The sequence below is a fragment of the Habropoda laboriosa genome, unplaced genomic scaffold (assembly GCF_001263275.1).
Source record: "Habropoda laboriosa isolate 0110345459 unplaced genomic scaffold, ASM126327v1 scaffold42, whole genome shotgun sequence".
NCBI classification, from domain to species: Eukaryota; Metazoa; Arthropoda; class Insecta; order Hymenoptera; family Apidae; genus Habropoda; species Habropoda laboriosa.
Window position 1 is genome coordinate 50,959 of NW_017100181.1, and position 20,108 is coordinate 71,066.

At 33.5% G+C, this 20,108-nt stretch overlaps 1 protein-coding gene across 1 annotated transcript in view; it reads right to left on the reverse strand.

Annotated features, from left to right (window-relative positions):
- LOC108579061 (uridine phosphorylase 1) overlaps positions 1-18,683 on the reverse strand; it is a 47,273-nt gene extending 28,590 nt beyond the window's left edge. The window contains exon 1 of the mRNA XM_017942495.1: positions 18,503-18,683. Coding sequence (XP_017797984.1) covers positions 18,503-18,537 — 35 coding nt within the window. The 5' untranslated portion in view covers positions 18,538-18,683. The remainder of the gene's footprint in view (positions 1-18,502) is intronic.
- Positions 18,684-20,108: the final 1,425 nt, after the last annotated feature.

Consider the following 20,108-nt stretch of genomic DNA (forward strand, 5'->3'; position numbering starts at 1 on the left):
ACATTTAGGTTTGCTTTTCTTAAAATCAGTACAACATTGAGTACAAAATTTATATAACTTTACTTATGGAACAGCCGGCTGCAATGTATTTCCCAAAGCATATGCCTAATTTACCAACGTATCAGTACTTAAATTTGATTATTATTTATAAATCGTATACAATAATTCTAAATAACTGCAGATAATGTGCAAAATGTAAATTCTTATAGTTCAGTACGTATTGTGAAGAAACTGCGAGAAAAAGATAAAAGAAAAATTTGTATACATATGAGTTATAACGGGATTCAAAGATGTAATATCTTAAAAGCTATTATTTTCCGATGTTCAAAGCCATATTTTCAGCACATTCATGTTGCTAAACTATGTAAAAAAAAAAAAAAAAAAAAAATGGACGTAACAGTTCAAGTACTTACATAAATACTCCCCTTATGAAATTCCCTAACGTCAGAGGGGAGTAAAAAAAATGAATCCTAGAACGGTTTCACATTAGGCTGCTTCCAAAAGCTTACCCTATTGCGCAGTTGCCACATTTTTCTTATAGTCACGTGCGTCAGCGTCGAAGCAATCTTTTGCAACGATAATCTGCGTACGAGCCATTCCACCTCAAATCGCCACTTTCGCCACGATCACTTTCTGCCACTAGGTCACTGATTTTTTTCAAACTCGACACAATTATCGATAGATTAACCTCTGTAAAAATGTACTCTCTTATATTGAACGTTATGTAAGGTATTACATGTGTTGTAAACTCGAAAACATAACAAGTCGAACACTTGGTGAATTAACCCTCTAACAATAAGTCCAAGTGGGACTCCAGAGTCCCATACATTCTAACGAATTTTTATTAACCTTCATAAAATACCGACCGGGATACAGGTGTACCCCAAGCATCATATTTTTGTTATAATTTCAAAAATAAATTTTTATACACTTTCTCCGCTCTATTATCTATCACATATATGTACGTTCTTGATGCAGGATATAAAGAAGTTTAGCTGTTCGCTTTTTTTCTTCTACAAAATAGAGCTATTTTTATTCATTAGAGCACAGTTGTACCCCGACCAGTCGATAAGGTATCTTCCTACTGTGACGGGATGAAAAAATCAATTGTTTTTTGCAGTTTCTTATAGTTTAACATCTCGAAAATATGTCCACGAAGTTTCAAAGCTTAATTCTCAAAATTGACAGAGGTATATGCCTTCAAAGGAAGCGGTTTTATACAGACTTAAACTGTAGTTAAAATTTTAACTTTCATATCGTCTCATATTGTCTTCATTCATATTAACACCAAAACTGAAAAGAACGAGATTAATGCGAAACTTGTCATCTGGAGTTCCGGGTTTTCTCCTGATTGAAGTTGGTGCTCGAGGATTAATTTAATATCGGTAAAAAGCGTTATTTGTCATTTCTACCACGAGAGGTTGGGGATGATGTTTTTGAGGAATTTGGTTCTTTGGGAAGGAGGTAATTTATGATGGAGGTCCTTGAGGCCCACGAGCTAGCTAACTCGCATGTTCTTTGGCAAAAATCATGTGCGTTTGACAGGAACTGAGGATTCAAGTGGATATAGGTATAAGTAACGATTTCCAGATACCTTTTGGAAAGAAAGTTTGAAGATTATTTAACAAATGTTAAAATGCTCTCAATATCTCTGTTGGGTTAAGAGATATTAATTTACATTTGGAATCATTTAAACGGAAATGTTTCTAAATATGTACCAAAAAGTGTATTATTATTAATAATATAAACAATAATATTCAATGTTAAAAATTTAATTTCATATTTAACACTGTCCTGCTTCATAGACTCGTTTGAAAAAAATACTGGTCAATTGATGTTTCCTTCATAAAATAAGCTTTCGAAAAGCGAAGAGGTGTGGGTCACCCCATCGACGAATGGGCGTTGCCGCTTCAACTTCCATATAGGGTGTCTGTTTTAAGTGGGCACGGCAGAATATCTCAGAAGGAAATGAAGCTATCAAAAAAATGTTCTTACAAAAGTTATTTTGCATGATGGGGGCCATAATGTGGTATAGTTTTTTCGCGTGTGAAGTAGTGGGAGAAATTTCAAGGCCATGTTTATTTTTTTAATGAAACACTATATTTTTCTATTAATATTCTAGCGGTTGCTGAGACAAGTTCAACGAAGTGCCACATTCAGTCATTTCTTTTCATGGAAAATTATAAAATCCTGAAGAATTTGTATTAGTAACACAGTCAAGTAGGGTGACTCCCGGATTCTTCCCTATTTTACGATTTTTCATAAAACGAAATGACTTCGTGTGGCACATCGCTGAATTTATCTCAACAAACGTATTCATATTATGAAAAACAATGTAAAAAATAAACTTATCCTTGAAATTTCTCCCACTACTGGATGTTCAGTTTCTTCTGAGATATTCCACCGTGTCCAGTTAAAAAACACCCTATATGCATAAGTTATTAAACTTACTGTAATCTTGTAACACTATCATCGGTATCTTCAAATGTTTTTAAAGAGATAAGAACAAAGGGAAAGAAGCAGAGTAAAAAGAGAAAGATAGAGAGAGAGAGAGAGAGAGACGCATAAGTTTGACAAAGGTGCAGTGGCGCAAATGCTGTATCATCACATTTTCTAACGATACCATTCATACAAAATTATACGACAAAATCAAATTTACGAATGCTAATTTAATTGGAAAATTATAAGTAAGACTGCTTCTGCAACTTTATATGTAGAAAAGATGTCATTGCAACGCCTAAAGTTAAATTTCTAACAAATTAATTTTTTGTTTGCGATTCATTTGTAAAGTAATTTCGTAACGAGTCATGAAATATCGCTTTGAGCACTAATTCACGTAAAATGCCGAATCAGGCGATGTGGTGTGGCAATTGGCCAACCACGTGTATCGCAAATGAGTTCATACCAACAGATTTATTTTCGGCTTTGTTGGACTCGAATTGTTGTGTAAGGCGACACTGAATAATTCACAGAATCGTATTTCCAAATTTCGAAATTAAAGGTATGCAAAAGACAGACATGATATATGTACATACATGTAGAGTAAAGTTTTAAGAATGTAATGGTATTTTAAAATTTTGCTTTTTCTTTGACATTTTTCATTTTTCCAGTAGTACTTACATAAAATACCGTTTGATAGACAAGGATAGAATATAAAAGGTTGAAGGACACTCGAAACGAAGGAAAGCCACTACGCAACTTACGCGGTTGAACAGCACCGAGTTCAGGCCTCGCGGACAGTTTTATATACAATAATAACAGGACCTTGTGACTATAACCAGAGCCGAGTTACATATTCGGGAATATCGGTAGAGACTCCGAATAACTATCGAGGAGGTCACTTGTTTGGACGTATATACGATAGAGTAGACGCGAAGCGGGTTTTAACCCTGATACCGATAGACAATTACCAACCCATTCATATACAGTCAAGGACAGAAATATGTGGACACACTTCAAAATAGAGTAACTTTTTTAAAATTGTGCCAAACGACTTGAGCTTTTTTGAGAAGTTAGGAGGATTAGTTTTCTAGATGACGTGATAAAAAATTTTGAAAAAATTGCAATTTGTGGGAATCGCGAAGAAAATGGTAAAGGTCACTATTTACAACTTTATTATCTACGTAGGACATTTTTAATTACGTTTAAAAATTCAAAAAAGATGTTCAAAATGCTCGCTGTTGACTTGAACACATTTCAGAATACGACAATCATGCACACGTTTTGATTACTCGTTCTTTCATACCTTTCTATCTGTGTTTAAAAGTAATTTTTTAAGTACCCCGCAAGCATACAAAGTGTTGTAAATTTTATTGTATTTCAAATTATTTTGCGTTGAATTACAGTGTGAATTATTATAAGTGTTGTTAAATATAGGGTGTGTGATATAATAAAACTCTTTAAAAAAATTTTTCGATTTATTCTATATGTAACATACTCGGGTAATTGTGCAAGATATTAATAGATTACAATTATAGAGCACTATGTGCCTTCTTTATGATCTGTTAATTTTAATTCCGTTCGTTACTAGTGTTGTAATATGACTTCATGCTGTATCGGTAACGTAGAAAATGACACGGAAATGGTAATGACCGTGTGACACAAAAATGCACGGAGTGTTAAGTCTACCCTATACTGCATAATACTGCATAATTGTAATGCTACTTTTCTGGCCTACCTTTCGATTTAATCGAAAAATATATTCAAAGAAATTCCTTGCTATATCGTAAAAAGAAGTATAGCGTGAGTTATGTAAACAATTACAAAATCAATATCCTAGCTTTATAAGTAATATATAGGGTGAGTCACGCAATTGGGACGGATTATATTAGGAAAAAGTTGAGTGGTGTAGAATGGTCTACTTTCTTACGGCTTCACATTTTTCATAAATGTAACGTAATGTTTTAAATGGAAATGCATATTGTTTTCACGTGGTGGTCTTATATGTGATAATTTTATGATTAAGTCTGGATAAAGTGTCATTTCACTGTTTTGCAGTTTTAATGGTTTATTTATCTTCTAAAGCTCATATACTATATAAACGAGCAATCGTCCACAATTAGCACTAAGAATTACAAAAATAATGCTCCCCTGGAACAAAGACGCTCTCTCTCACTCAAACCCACTATCTTTATTCGACTGATTTTTTACCACAATATAAACTGGAACAACAGTACCGATTGTTAATTCTGTTCTTTAACGATACTGGAAATGGGTTATTGAAATGAAATAGTCTTTGTAAACTGTTAATATTCTATTTATTACCGTACTCGAGAGGAAATGTCTTTACTCTTTCAAATGCTCTAACGAACTGTTCCTGGACACCCAAAAAGGGAAAGTTGGGGTCCGCTTATACCTAGGAACTGTTTACTCTATTGCAGGGGTCGGGAACCTTTCGGAACCGAAGAGCCATTTCAACAAAATAACGTACAAAAAATAAAATTTAGGGAGCCGCAATTTTAATTTAAGAATCGTTAAATTTAAGAATCGCAAATTTGAGAATCGCGTCGAAACATTTACTTTACCGACGCATTATAGTTATTTTTTGGGGGGTAACTGTCGGTTCTGTGGTGGCAACAGCAGGAGCCGCAGGTTCCCGACCTCTGCTCTATTGTATTGCAGTGTGCAGTGCTTGACTCGAAGACGAACACCAAACACATCTGGTGGAAGTCTTAGTGTCTTTGTCCAGAGGAGACATTTTTGTCCTTTACAGGGTGTTGACAATTTCCTTACACAAAAACGATTTAACCCTCGTACGACGAATGCAGGGTCATTTTGACTCAACAGCGATAAAGTCAGGCGGCTCAGATTACGTTTGGTAGAGGAAATACACGTACTTTATGTATCAAATGTAAATAAATAAGAAAAATATGAAATATATACAGTTGAAAGTATACAAATTTATACCGAATTCCTTCTTGAAACTCGTGTACAATAGAAATTTTGCTATGAGTCAAAATGACCCTGCATTCGTCTCCCGCGTCCGTCTAAACCCATTCGCCTTCCGAGGGTTGAGACACAAGAGGATATTGAAAACACCTTTCAACAGTTTCCTTCTCTTAGGGATTTGGATTTTTATGTACGCGGAATGAATGCTCTTGTAATACGTTGGCGAAAGTGTATCGAACATTATGGAAATTGTATTAAATACAAATGTTCAATTTCAATGGAGTTATGTGTTTTTCAATATGAACAGCTTAAAACCGCGGGAACTTTCAGGATGATCTAATATTTACGTATCTTTATTTCAATGGCAATAGCCTTCCTATTCTTCGAGAAATATGAAGACTGATACTATCCGAAAATATGTAGCTGCGATATATCAATGTCGAAATATGCTGCCTCGTGCTCATTCTCAGAGATACGTGCATTATTTGCATTTAAAAGGGTAATATAAATCAAGGTGACCTCCTTTCTTTTACACAAAAGCATTCAGATAGGTAACTCTCCAACTTGAAAATAAAAATTATTAAATACGTTGAAGGAAACACGAGAAATGACAATGATAATATTTCCGAAGTTAGGCAGTTTGCGTTACATGCGAAAGAATTTCAAATTATATTATCACGAGAGTCGAATATGTGCATGCACCTCCAGAATTATCAGGACTAACGTGCAGTTTAAACCTGTTTCATCGATAATGTCTATATTGCACGAGCAGTTTATATTTATTCACCGTTGGAGGTCAATTAATGTTACTTTGAAGCAAACGACCAACTTTCTGTAATAACATTGCTTACTTTGATATCTCTGTTACAATTTTCTTATTATAGAACTACTTCCTAATATAGAACAATGTTTTTCCCGGCATTTATTGTAAACTAGAAAGACGCTTCTATAAAGTAATTTTTTTAACCAACCTTTAAATTTGATAAAAAAAAAAATCCTCGTTCCACAACTTTTTCCTATTTTTTTTCTGTCAAGACCATTATGTCATCGCTACAGAATTTTTTTGGATTTTCATTAAAATTATTTTCGCTTTCGGCGTGAACTTATGGGATAACCTAATACAGAAAATTTGAAAATAGAAAAGCAATCAGTCTTTCGTTTATTAAGAAAATGATTTTTTCTTGCGTCAAATGGGAAAGATATAATTACGTGATGCGTATTCTATACATTAGAACATTTTGTAAACAATATTTCTAAATCAATCTTTCACTGAGACAGATTTTGGTACGGAACGCACATGGCAGATATTTAAACACGGCCACAAAGTTTTTTGTTTCGGTCGTATCGTTTCAAAAATTGTTTTATTCAATTAAGGTGAAAGTGCACGAGGGATAGAATTGAGGATTAAATGAAGATGGAAGTGTGCCAAAAGGCACGAGCGAATTTTAAAAGCGTCTATAGGCGCCAACAGCAATGAAAGGGTTAAACGCATTTCTGCGTACACTTGGGAAAAAATATGTTTCTTTGAATAAAAATCATAATGACATTTATGTTGACATAATGACTATACCATATTATCTTCATCGAACATCTGATGCATTAGGATTGACGAATATATTAATAAGGTATTTGAAAAATGTATAATAGGCTTTACAAGCGTGTTATTAGCGTATGCTTAATTATAAGCTGAATTTAGTCTTCTTTCAACTTTCTTTCGAACGAAAATTTCACTTTCTCACTCCAAAACTCATCCAAGATTAAATCATTTTTGCACTAATTGGAGATTAGTACACGAATCTGGAAATGGACTTCCTGAATTTGTAGATCACGTCTACTGATTCTCCATGTGGTGATGAATTCGGCTATTCCGAGATGGATGAAGCAAGAGTAATTCGGAAAAAACAAGAAACAAATAAACATTATGAAAATTAATAAGGTCTGAAGATAACAAAAACAAGCAGAATCCTGTTTTATCATTGTTCACTTGTCTTCTTTCACAAGGGACGTCACCTTGTATTTATTCTGTCTCGAAACCACGATATGAAGTGGAAATCGATAAGGTTCAGGGAAACAACTATGGAATTTCTGTATCTCCATACACGACAATCGTTGGACGAGTATTCGAACAAAATGGAGAAAGTCATGAAACGCAAAAATCATATTATGACATTTTTAAACACACATACGTGAATGAAATTTATAGTGTGTGATATTTTATTGGGTCCGTGCAAATTTTTCAACTTAACATTGTAAAAATTTGATTCTAATTTACAAAAAAAGCAAATTTTTTAAATGTGCCAATACTTTTGCCTCGGTAAAAATAGCTGTTAATGCACATTTTATTATTTTCCTTTGTTATGCGATTCTAATATCCTAAAATTATAAAACCAATAACTGCAATTTATGCAGAAATTAACCGAATATCGTTTTGTTCCTTAGATTTACATGCAATTATATAATTAAAAGCTAGCTGTGCTAATACTTCTGTTCGTAACTGTAAACAGTAATCTGCATATACTCGGTATACAGGGTGTTCACGCCATTATTAGCCAGCGTTTTTCTCGTATATGGACAAAGTGAAAGAGGCAAAAGTTTGACTGTCTTTCATAACCAAGCGTATGCAAATTTTTTATACTTACAATATTCTTGGAGAAAAGGAAACCTTCGATTTTTTATGAGAAATACCACACATTTTTGTATGTGATATGATAGCGACTATTAAAACGAATTCAGTCATGTATGACGTAATGACCTTCGAAGGCATACAAGATCAGAAATGAAAGAAACAGTTTGAACATTTCGTAATATTGTATTTACAAATACGTCTCATTGATGAGAATACATATGTAACGCGTTCAATGTGACTGGTATTGTGTAGTTATTGACTATTGGAATATTTACATACGTTTCCAGTAGTACATACCATGTACGAATGCTTAATTTCAGTATCCTCAGATGAAACAGTGAGAACCATTTCAACGTTACAATTTCGTATTTTAACCCTTCGTAGGTAAACATTTTTTCAAATTTTATCCCTCCGTAGGTAAACTGGGTAGTTTGTGTCCCTGTCTAATTTTTTTACCGTTCTAAGCTTTCAGAAAGTCTGAAAAAATTCTGGAGTACTTATCAAAGTCTCTGCGACATTGTACAATTGTTCGTTGAGTCAAATGATTAAAACTTTCTTCAATACAAATCAAAATTCGTTTCGAAGAAATACGGGAGTGAAATTTCATTTGGGTCGTCAAAGATCCGGACTACCTATGGAGGGTTAAAATAATAAGTAAAATATTCAATTTTGGAATTCAGTGTTTAATAGTATCTCATGTGGCAGAAGAAAAAGTAGACATGACACGTGTAATCACAGTAAAAGTTCGAATTATTTCTTCCATTCCTAACCTTGTACGATTTTGTAAGTCACTATGTAACAATGGTTGAATTCTTCTTGACAGTGGCTTTTATATCGTATAAAAGAATATACGGCATTGCATTAAAAAAATTAACGGTCACCTTCGTTTCTCGAGAAATATTGCAAATGTAAAACAGTAAAACATTTTCCTCTTCAATTTTTGCCGTACACTTACTATTTACAAGAAAAACGCTGGCTACTAATAACAAGAACACCCTGTATATTTTTTCACCGTTTTAACGAGAAGTCTCTCGATGCGCGAAATCTCGCAAATATTTTCCATCTATTTCCCTGGAAATGTCTGCTGATCCGGTAAATTTCAAGGGTTTTTATCTGCCGCTATAATTCTACAGAGGGCGATTTTTCGAATCAGACCGCGTTTCTCACTCTCTCGAAACACGACAGATGATCTCCACGTTCAATCCTCGTCACCATGGAAACCGAAGTATCAGACACATAGAAAGGCGTGTTTTACGCACGTCACACTTTACACCTAAAGGTGCGTCCTCATCACTGTTCGTGAACAGCCTTTACAGAGCGAAACGAAATTTTGGGTAAATCTTGCTTGAACACGTTGCTCTTATACAAGGTGGACCATGTAACGTGATCACCTTAAATTATTCTATTCTCAATGAACCGATCGAAACTTTTTTTTGTTGTATAATATGGTGCAAAGAGTTCCTCAAGATAACTGTAGTATACTTTTCATCAGCTTTTTTTTAATTTTAGAAGCTTTCATGGTTACCTTCAAGTTTTTTTGGTCTCTATAAGTGTAAATGTCGTAGAATGAACTATTCATTACCAACTGAAAGGCGCCATTTTGAACACTGTTTCGCCATTCATAAAAAATTGTAAATTTATCAACGAAAAACTAAAAATGACCTTGAAGAAAAAAAAAACTTTCGATCAATGCACTAACAGGAGAATACTTTAAGGTGATCTCGTGACGCGGTTCACTACCTTTCGTAATTTCCAGCTATCTAAAGGCCCATTGTTAAATAGACCATAATAACAGGCCGAAATTTTAAAAGAGAATATATATTTCTCAACCCTTTGTAGGCACTCTGGGTCGTTGACGACACAAGCGAAATTTCACTTTTGTATTATCTTCGAAACGAAACAAGTTTTAAACATTTGACTTAACGAACAATTGTATAATGTAGTAGAGACTTTGATAAGTACTCCAAAATTTTTTCAGATTTTTTGGAAACTTAAAAGAGTAAAAAAATTAAACTTGGACTCAGGTTGCCTACGAAATGTGAAGAAATATGTTTGCCTACGAGGGGTTAACACAATAGATTAAACGATTTTGAATAGCATTTTATCCATTTAGTAAATAAGTCTGATACTCTGTATATTCGTTGAAAAAGGTTAGTTAACAATTTTCATGATTCTTATGAAGTGAAAACTTTTTTTTATGTACAGAGTATCTAATTTATTATTACATACTGCAAGGATGTGTAGTGCGGGTCGGCACACCTTTGATGTGCCTTCCGGCGGCATTGTTACAAAGAAAATAGCAACATGTGACTTCGCCGATTACGTCATGGAGACGCGAGATTTGAACTCTACGCGCTCACCTAAGCAAAAATTAATCATATTCAGGGCCGTGTTTATCATATGGGGCGTTAGGCGCCAGCTTAGGGGCCTCACTCTCTATGGAGCCACATTTTGAACCTTACTTACTACAAAAGCAGCCTAATTATAGTTGCAAAATAAAACACTTATTTTTAAATATTAAATCCATAATATAAAAACAACTTTCAGTTATTATTTCCTTTTTTTATTTAAGTTTGAACTGATTTATTTTTATACTTTCTTAAATGTAAACAGATGTATAGAGGAGTCAACTAGCCCATATTTAGACCTTCTCCTCTACCAATGTTGTTATTTTTATTTTATTAAAATAAGTTATTATGGAAACGTCGATTTTTATTTTCAATAAACTTAAAAAAAAATGTACATGAATTTGATTAACTGAAATAGGCTTGTTCTTTTGAGACCTTCTCGTAACGATGTTGCGCCTAGGGCCTACAAAAGTATAAATACAGCCCTGATGATCTCAAATTATGTCCCCCTTGACACTATTCAACGTTTGCCTGGAACATATTTCGGTATAATCGATTGCTTCAAAGATATTTCAGATTCTAGTCTTAGGTGACTCACTTCGTATAAAAGTATCATCGAAATCGATGATTATCACTTTGGGATGTTCGCTTGTCAGCAGCGAATGCAAAGAGACAGACATATTGATTTTACTCAGAGGATATGTCAAAATTTATGGGCACAACTTCATTGGTGAACTGATTGCATAAAAATAATGAGAAAAGTCTGTCCTATATGACCTGATTTTTAAATTATACGCAGTTTTATATTTGAAACATTCTCCTGACAAACTAATCTATGGTACAACTAATTCTATGCAGCGATAATATTTACCATTAACAATTCCTTCATATTTAAAAGAACAATTAAGGTAATTATCAGAAAATATTTGGCTCGAAGTTGCGATTTCATGTATAGTTTATGCACAACTTTACCTTGTTTTAGTCGTTTAACGACTGAACAATTTTCAAACAAGCAACTTCCAAATACAAAACGGAATAACCTATCATCTGGCCAACGCAAAATGCCAGACTTAAATCTACTGGATTTTTATCAATGTGGTGTTGCCAAATACGAAAGTGTCTTGCCCCTTTCTTACGGATCAAATCATTTTAGGGATTTATTCTGGAATACGTGATGTCGATGGTGCAGAGGCAGGAATTAAGAAAACTGCTGAGATGATTTTTCTTTTCTAGTCCGACTGAACTGCACTAGTGAATTAAATTGATCTGAGACTGGATGATCTGACAAACATACTGAACGCGACGAGACTTGAATTAAGACTGACTTCGTGTCGCGTTTTGCCGATACAAAAAATGCGTTTAGAATATACTTTTGAGAACTACTATACAGAGTGTCCAATTTTAATCTATAAATGAGAATTACTCGTAAATTACCCGCTATATGAAAAATTGTTCAGAAAGGAATTGAATGGTTTCGAGAGGGACATACTCTGGTGTAATTAGTTTTTCTGTAGGTAGACGCGTAAAGGTCATATGAAGGTGACATACGTTCTCTTAAATAGAATAATATAATTTTTAGTGCATCAGTCGATGGAGCTCTTTATTTCCTATAAAAAGTATTAAAGTATTTAACCCTACTGCGTTCTTCGTTTTGACTGTACACTTAAGACTTTTGGGTCAAAAAGGACCTAAGACCTTATGTGTAATAATTTTTGTTTTCAACGCGACATATGAACCTAGACAACAAACGTTTAAAATAATGTTAAGGAACGTAAACTTGATAACAGCAAAAATGACTAAAAATATAAAAAGGCGGTGGGTCAGAAAAGACCCGAAGACCGCTCTAGGGTTAAGTCGAAAAAGTATTAGTTCAAAAAATATTTTAGTCTCTATAGTGCAAAGTGGTACCCGCTTCAAGGTGTGGGCGAAATTTGGCACAAAGCGGAGCTTCCGGTAACTCGTACGGCGTTTTTCCCATTGTGGTAAAGAATTTTCGAAAAGTGTGATGGGGGTGAATTTTGAAAAAATAATATTCTTCAAAAATTCTTTAAAACCACAATGTAAAACATCAAAAACTAAACAACTTTGAATTTAACTTTTTTTCCATATTTTGTACGGTTTCGTAAATGTTCACGATAATATGAAAATTCGCACTATCTGTAAAGGGTTTGTTTTTCACACTTAGAGCCGTTTCTTTACCGAAACAAAAAAAAAATTCGTAATTAGCGTCACTTGAACTACATTTCTGCAAAGTTCCAAATTTTTCGGAATTTTTCATTGGCAACCGCGCTCCCATCGCGAGTCAACGATTCTGGGCGCGAACACTCTGGTATCATTTTTTGCATGTTTTGTGTACCACAGGCACCTGCCCTCAACGCTGAACAAATCCTGCCTCTGACTTTAGCGGCATTTTTTCTGAATTGAAACGCAAAAAGAATACAATACCTGATGTGTTGCTTTTCGGTCGCCATTGTTTTCACTATTGTACGGTGAGGTTATGTCGTTTGTTCTGACAAGTTATATATGTGTTTGTCAGTATTAAGGTTGGAGCTTCAAAAGCACAAAACAGTGGGAAAATATTTACATGTAAAACAGAGTTGCAATTGATTTGATGCGATTGCTTCGAATTCATTTGTACACCTAATACGAACATAGTTTGTCTACAAATTCTAACAGAAATTACTTATCGACACACTTCGAATCTATTTTATTTCGAGTAGGAAGTAACTGTTGGTTAAAGATACAATAATTCAACGTATTGTGTAATGGTATTTACTGGAGCAACTGGATAATAGGCTCTTACACACAGAAATTTAGCATCGCTTTACTTTCACGAAGTTTTTTATAAATCTATCGTTTATTGATTGCAGCAAACTACACATTGCTTTCAACGAGATTAACTTCGCTGTAGTTGTTTTGTTAATCTTGCTAAGATACGGTAGCAGTTTGGAACAAATTATTTTCGTCTTTAACAAAAGACGCATATGCGTCTCGTAATAACGCAGGTAACTTAGAAGATTCATTAAGTATGCGCATGAACATTCGTTACAATGTTACGTTAAATGTGCAAAGTGCAAGAACGTATAATGTAATTATCTACCGATTGCAACGGTAATACGAAATAGAAATCAATAGATTTACTAAAGTTACATGTTGCGAAGGAGAAGGCAGGAAATATGCGCTCGAACAATAGGAACAATAGATGGCAAACATCTCCTATGGAAACTTAAACGTATTGATACTTATAAAGTTCAGTTCTAAAACTAATAATTTGTAATATAATTTAAACGTAAACATGGATTATTAAACCTACAAAATGAAATTCTCAAGGAAATTATTTCTGTGGAGAAGAATAAAATTTGAGTATAACTTGTAATTAAATAATTCGTTGTAATAGTTTTAAGAAACTAAACAATCCTTTACTTCTCATTTCACTTTTGTCCGTTAACATTGATAAAGTTACTGCAACTGCAATAATTACCAAGCACGTAATTTTTTAATGATTTACATTAATTGTTTGCAATACGCAGACAAGAATTTATAATAGTACTCTGGAATTAGAGTATTTTGTTTACAACTTTTGATATATAAAAGTATTGAACACAATAAATAGCCGGTAAAGGGTATAGCAGGATAAGAGGGGCAATAGTGCTATGAACCAAATTGGTCTTGTAATGGACCATTCAATAGCTTGCCGAAAGAAAACATTCGACACCAAGTTTCAACCTTCTATCTCGACCAAGGGGGTAGTTAAAGAAAAAATTTGGTATATCAGTTTTTGCTCTATTTTCCCTATTTAGTGGTAATCAAAAATTTTGAAAAAAATATGATATATTGTATATACGATAGCATAGTATGTTAGAGAATTTTTTCCGATTTGTTAGTTGCAAATCCTAGTTGTAAAAAATGAAAAACGCAAAGAAATGCGGATTTCTTTTGAAATATTAAAACGACTATTTTTACATTGCAAGAAAATCCGTTCTGAAGATTGTGAAGCGAGCCACTTGTGGCCAAGTCCAGCTTATACCTTTATACCCTTTGATTTTCTCCCTGCTTCACATGGGAATCTCCCCATCAGTTCCTAGAACTGTAGGCCTCGGCGCTATCTCAACTGGTATTGAATTACCAGAATAAGAAAAATGTAATTTTTTATATTTTGTATTATATTGTTACGAGATGGCCTTAGTCGGATTATTGAGATTCGTACGATCAAAATGATACCAAACACGACTATATTTCTATTCACTTTTGTATTAATTTTAAGCTAAACGAATAATACAGTAGTGTCCGGATACAGTAAAGCTTCTCACAGTGTCCACCAGCATGGAACCTAAACAGGACAGTTTAGGTAGAGGAGATACTGTTTTTATTTTTAAAAAGAGGAGACACTACAGCGTTTTTATTTTATGACAAAGTTAATAACATATTGATGAGTTTGTTCTAATAAAAATGAGACCAAACACGATATAATTTGAACAACATTTACTTATTAATACTTGTTGAGTGATTAATTTCATTTCATGATATATCGCTTTGGGTGAATTACAAAAACGAATTGCTAGAAAAATACATGAAAAATCTATACACATTGTCCGTAAAATGTAAGCTGTACCACGTATGCATGGCCTACGCTCTACGGACAATATGGAGGGAGAGACACCGTTTGGTGAACACTGTGGAGGGAGAGACACCATTTGGTCGACACTGTGGAGGGAGAAATACCGTTCGGTGGACAGTGTGAGGGGGAGAGACACCATTCGGTGAACACTGTGAAGGGAGAGACACCATTTGAAGACAATGTGGAAGGTTTGGTCGACACTGTGGAGGGAGAAATACCGTTCGGTGGACAGTGTGAGGGGGAGAGACACTATTCGGTGGACAGTGTGAGGGGAGAGACACCATTCGGTGAACACTGTGAAGGGAGAGACACCATTTGAAGACAATGTGGAAGGAGGGTTTACGTTTTACGGACGGAATGTAGAGGCACGGCCTACATTTGACAGACAATGTGGGGAAAAGGGTTACAATCTAGTAATTTAACAGAAGCTTGTGGCGAAGACACGATTTGATAAATTTTGCTCGAACAAACATAATAGACAAGTTGTGAAAAATAAAAAAAAAACTGAAAAAATTTGTTAAACTTTTCCAAAACTTTTGCTGAGTTGAAGTATGTAATTTTCAGCAATATAAAATATATTAGCTTACTTATACTGTTTTAACCAAAATTTGACTAATACTCTTTTACCCGTCCAGAGATTGATTAAAAATGTAGATTCTAGTCTTTTGCTGTAAATGAGATACCTTAAAAAATTTTTTTATTTTATTGAAAAATTACAATGCTCTTCCTCTGCCATAAATAACGGTGTGTTTATGATTCTAACGCTTTCACACCCGTCATTGAAATTTAAGGGAGAAGTTAATACCAGATACCTGTGCTATTGTACACTGGTAATAAATCCACGAAAGCAGAAGATAATCCGTGTTTGAACAACTCTTTATGGACCGTGAACAAGGTCCTTTACGTAACTGAAAATTTCCGAATAAAGCGGTGTACATCACGCTGAATCATACAAGCTCGATACACGCGTTACCTACAGCTCCTGCGTCGTATTAAAACATGTAACCTTCTTTTATTTTTAGCACATACTTTATCTATATACTTCGAGTGTCTCGAAAAAAATATTAAAATTCACTTTTTTACTTACAGTGAAGTGTTGAATCGTTTAAATTGGTAAATTGCACTTTATAACGAAAATTGATAAAATCTCGAATAAAATCAAAATCTATGACAGTAATTTCTTACATAATAATTCCTTGCGTTTAAAAACATTGCAGTCCGATAAGAAATCGAACAACTCTTTGCGTAATGTTTAATACTATACATTTTATGATTTAAAGTTCCTCAAATGTTAAGATAATGTTCTATTTTTAAAACACAAAGTTTATAATAATTTCTCTACAATTCGAATTTCGTTCTAATTATACACTGGTAGCAAGAATGAAAATAACTGAAAGTAGACGAATTGTACAAAATATTATAATTTTATAATTTTACATGTGTATGCAATTGCACTGTATGGAATAGCGTCAAACAAACGTAGCCATTTTGTGCACATACAGAGTGTTACGTTTATCTAGCTTTTTTGAAGCTATCAAAAAACTGTTCGTACAAAAGTTGTCTGGTATAAAGGGGCACATTATGTGGCATGAATAATTTTTCTGTAAGTGTAGCAGTGGAGAAGATATTTCAAAGTCAAGTTAATGTTTTTTAAACGGAACCTTGTATTTTTTTATTCACATGTATGTCAATTAGCGTTTTTTGTCGACCATACAATATATTGTACGAAGGCAAACGTAACCTAAAAAAGTACGTACTAATTCGTTTAACAACCTCAGTAAAATTTTAATTTGAAAATGAAAATTAGGAAAAGGAACTTATCTTTTTAACTTCTCAAAAAAACTCAAGTCGTTTGGCCCAATTTTAAAAAAGTTATTCCGCTTTATAGGGTGTACAAATACTATTTACATTCACTGTAAAAAAAAAAAAAATGGTAAAGAAAGCCTAAAACAAACGCGACTTACAGTATAGTACACTTTTAACGAAATATAACATTGACGTATAAAAAATTATTAACTAGCATTTTCGGAAGCAGAGAGTTTAAATAGCAAATTATCTTGTCCGTGTGCCCGACGTTAATGCAAATATACAGCTCAATGAAAAATACGATAAACACCTTAAACAATTACATTGATTCAATTTAGAATCATAACTTCTTATCAATAGTTGATAACACCCTGGTTTGTGTTTTACTTTCGGATAATTAATATTCGAAAAGATTAGATAATACCTAACGATATCAATAATAGTAACGATACCGAAAGTTAAGTGTACCGTCGAAAGTGCCAAAAGTGTAATTTCATTCTCTGTTGGTCACATGATGCACCGGATGTTCGTCATTTAGTAACCCAATAATAAAAAGCACCTTGAATTTCAAGGTAAATCGATTGGAACTCGATAACGACCGAATTATTTAACTACCGCTTAATCAATTAGAGGATTCGCATTATCTTCTTGTTCTTGCTATACGGAAAAATACGTGGCTGAGTAATTCGAGAAAACAGAACATAATACACGCACAGAACACAATACGTGGTTATATCATCGATCGGCCGTTTCGTTGCAGACGAATGATACCTGGGGTAAACGAATTCACGTGTTTCACTTATTTTCGCTTTAATCCGCATTATATTGATATACAAAAAATGAAATTCATTAAGTAATATTTCCTTTTAGCAACATTCCAGTAGGTTTACATTGATTTATATGTGACACGCAATATGTATTATAGAATTGTTTTCTATACTTCTCATGTATATCGTACACGTTTGAACATTTCATTACTTATAAATATGTAGTTTAATTTCAACAATATGTTCCATTCAAACAAATAAATACATCATTACTTTGAATATTATATTTCTTACAAATTCAACATTGCACAAGTTTATTTCTCTTTCTTTTACTGTAAGTATATGCTGAAGTATAACAAACTTGTATAAAAATCGAGAAAAAGTTTACAGAAGGGCTGTACTGTTTAGCCAGAGACACGGAAAACTCAACAAGTACTATTAATATTATTGGAACGTTGTGTTGCTAAGAATCCCATGTGATCGATTGATATTTTTAAGTCTCGATGTTTTTTACCATTAAAAAAATATATTTTACACTTCAGATATAAAAGAATAGGATGATATAGTGAATTAAAGCATAGTTAGCTTTTAAGAAGAATGTCTGTTGCGTTTTCCCTAAATCAATGTTTCGAGAAAGAATACGACGTCAAAATCACATGTAACTGCGTACACTTGTAGCTTCTATACTGATCTCGCAAAGGTTCTTAGGAAATGTTAATAATAATCACGCGAAACATTCGAAACTTAAATTTGATTGTGAAAAACAGTTCTCATCGATAGGGTTTGTTTAAATGTAAACGTTCGCGAAGAAAGAAATCGTAGTCACATTATGAAAATGGACTATGAATAAAGCCAAGCCTTTTTTTTGGAATTACGGTTATAGGGAGGAAAAGTCGTGGGGTCAGACTTAAACGTAGAAAATATAATTGAAACTGACAGAAATACTCACTCATCAATTTCTTCCTCTTCCAACAGAAGACTCATTTTTCCTGTTACGTGTCTTTATTCACTATACTAGTCGATCCGTGTAACGAAGCTCGACTCTCTCTACTTTAGGGGTGTAGTCCTTTCGATGATCCCTCCGCAGGACTATACTTGCAGAAACGATACCGCGATCATACACGTTGCGCGCGCGCGCGCTTTCTCCTCACCGCACCAGCCAGACATACTTTTCCCAATGACGACATTTTCGCCTTAATAAAATGGCGCGATGTTTGGAAACGCGCCACCAGGTGGCCCACTTCCTCATTGGTTTACGTTGTACGATTATATTTCTGTATGCCAGCTACAATTTTTTATTAAGTAAATCACGCATAATACGGTTCTATTTAAGTAAGATATTATACAGCAAGGAATAAGCACGCTTGTTAATTGTTTTTTATGTGGAAACAGTAAATACTTGAAACATATTTTTATTACGAAAATTTATTTCATTTTATTATAAACATGGTAATTAAGATGTACATTGTACTATTTTATTGAACACCCAATTTTAAGTCACTTATGTAATATAAATTAAAATGAACAATGAATTGTAGTTGCTGTTAATAAATGTACACATTCATCCAATGAATAACCGATACAAATTCAAGATAAAACATTTAACGAGATAAATAATTTAAATATTTCCTTTTTTATAAAGCTTGTTACGTTGAAGCAATTTTTCAAAAACCAAAAAAAAAAGGAAACGGGATATAATAATTTATTTTAACAGAAAAACATAGAAAGTACACGTGTCAAATAAATACAATTATAATTCTCAATTAATAATTCATTTGATGTGCGTTATGACGAGTTTACGTAACAGCGGTAAGAAAAATTTCACAATATATTATTAAAGGAAAATATATTTCTTCTATAAAAAGTAACAGTTCTTACACAATGAAAACAAAGTATAACTTAAGATAAAGAATTTTTGTTTTTTTATTATATACATAATTAAACATAATTCTCTATAAGATAAAATGAATAGGATCAAGGATTATTGCTACATTCAAGGATTACCATTTTTTGAGATAAATATACAGGATAAATGCTGTATCATATATCAATATTACTGTCACAAACTGCATTTATTTTTATCATTAATGTATATTATTTATTATAAATAAGTTAGAAACATTGATTTCATTTTGGGTTTGGTAGGTGTTTACATTTTATACACACAGAAAGAATACCCAACATATTATGCTTTCAGAAAAATGTATACTTTTGACAAAAAAATGATTTACAAATGAACTATAGCCACAAATTTGCGCGTCACTCGCTCGTTTTCGAATCAGGCGAAATAAAGCCTGTTTGTCTCAACCAAATTTTTATCGTTTGTTAAAATGTTTCACGCATGCATATCGTACATCTAAATTCTCTCTCGCACTCTCTGCCTCCCTCCTTCCTCTCCCTCTCTCTCTCTCCCACCCTATCATGCCTTCTCATTTGCACTACCATTTTTTCTCCCTAACATCATTTCACACTTCGAGTATACATTTATTTCCTCTCTTACTACCATCCGCTCGCTTTAATCACACACTCTCACTGAAAAACAAGCAGTATTATCA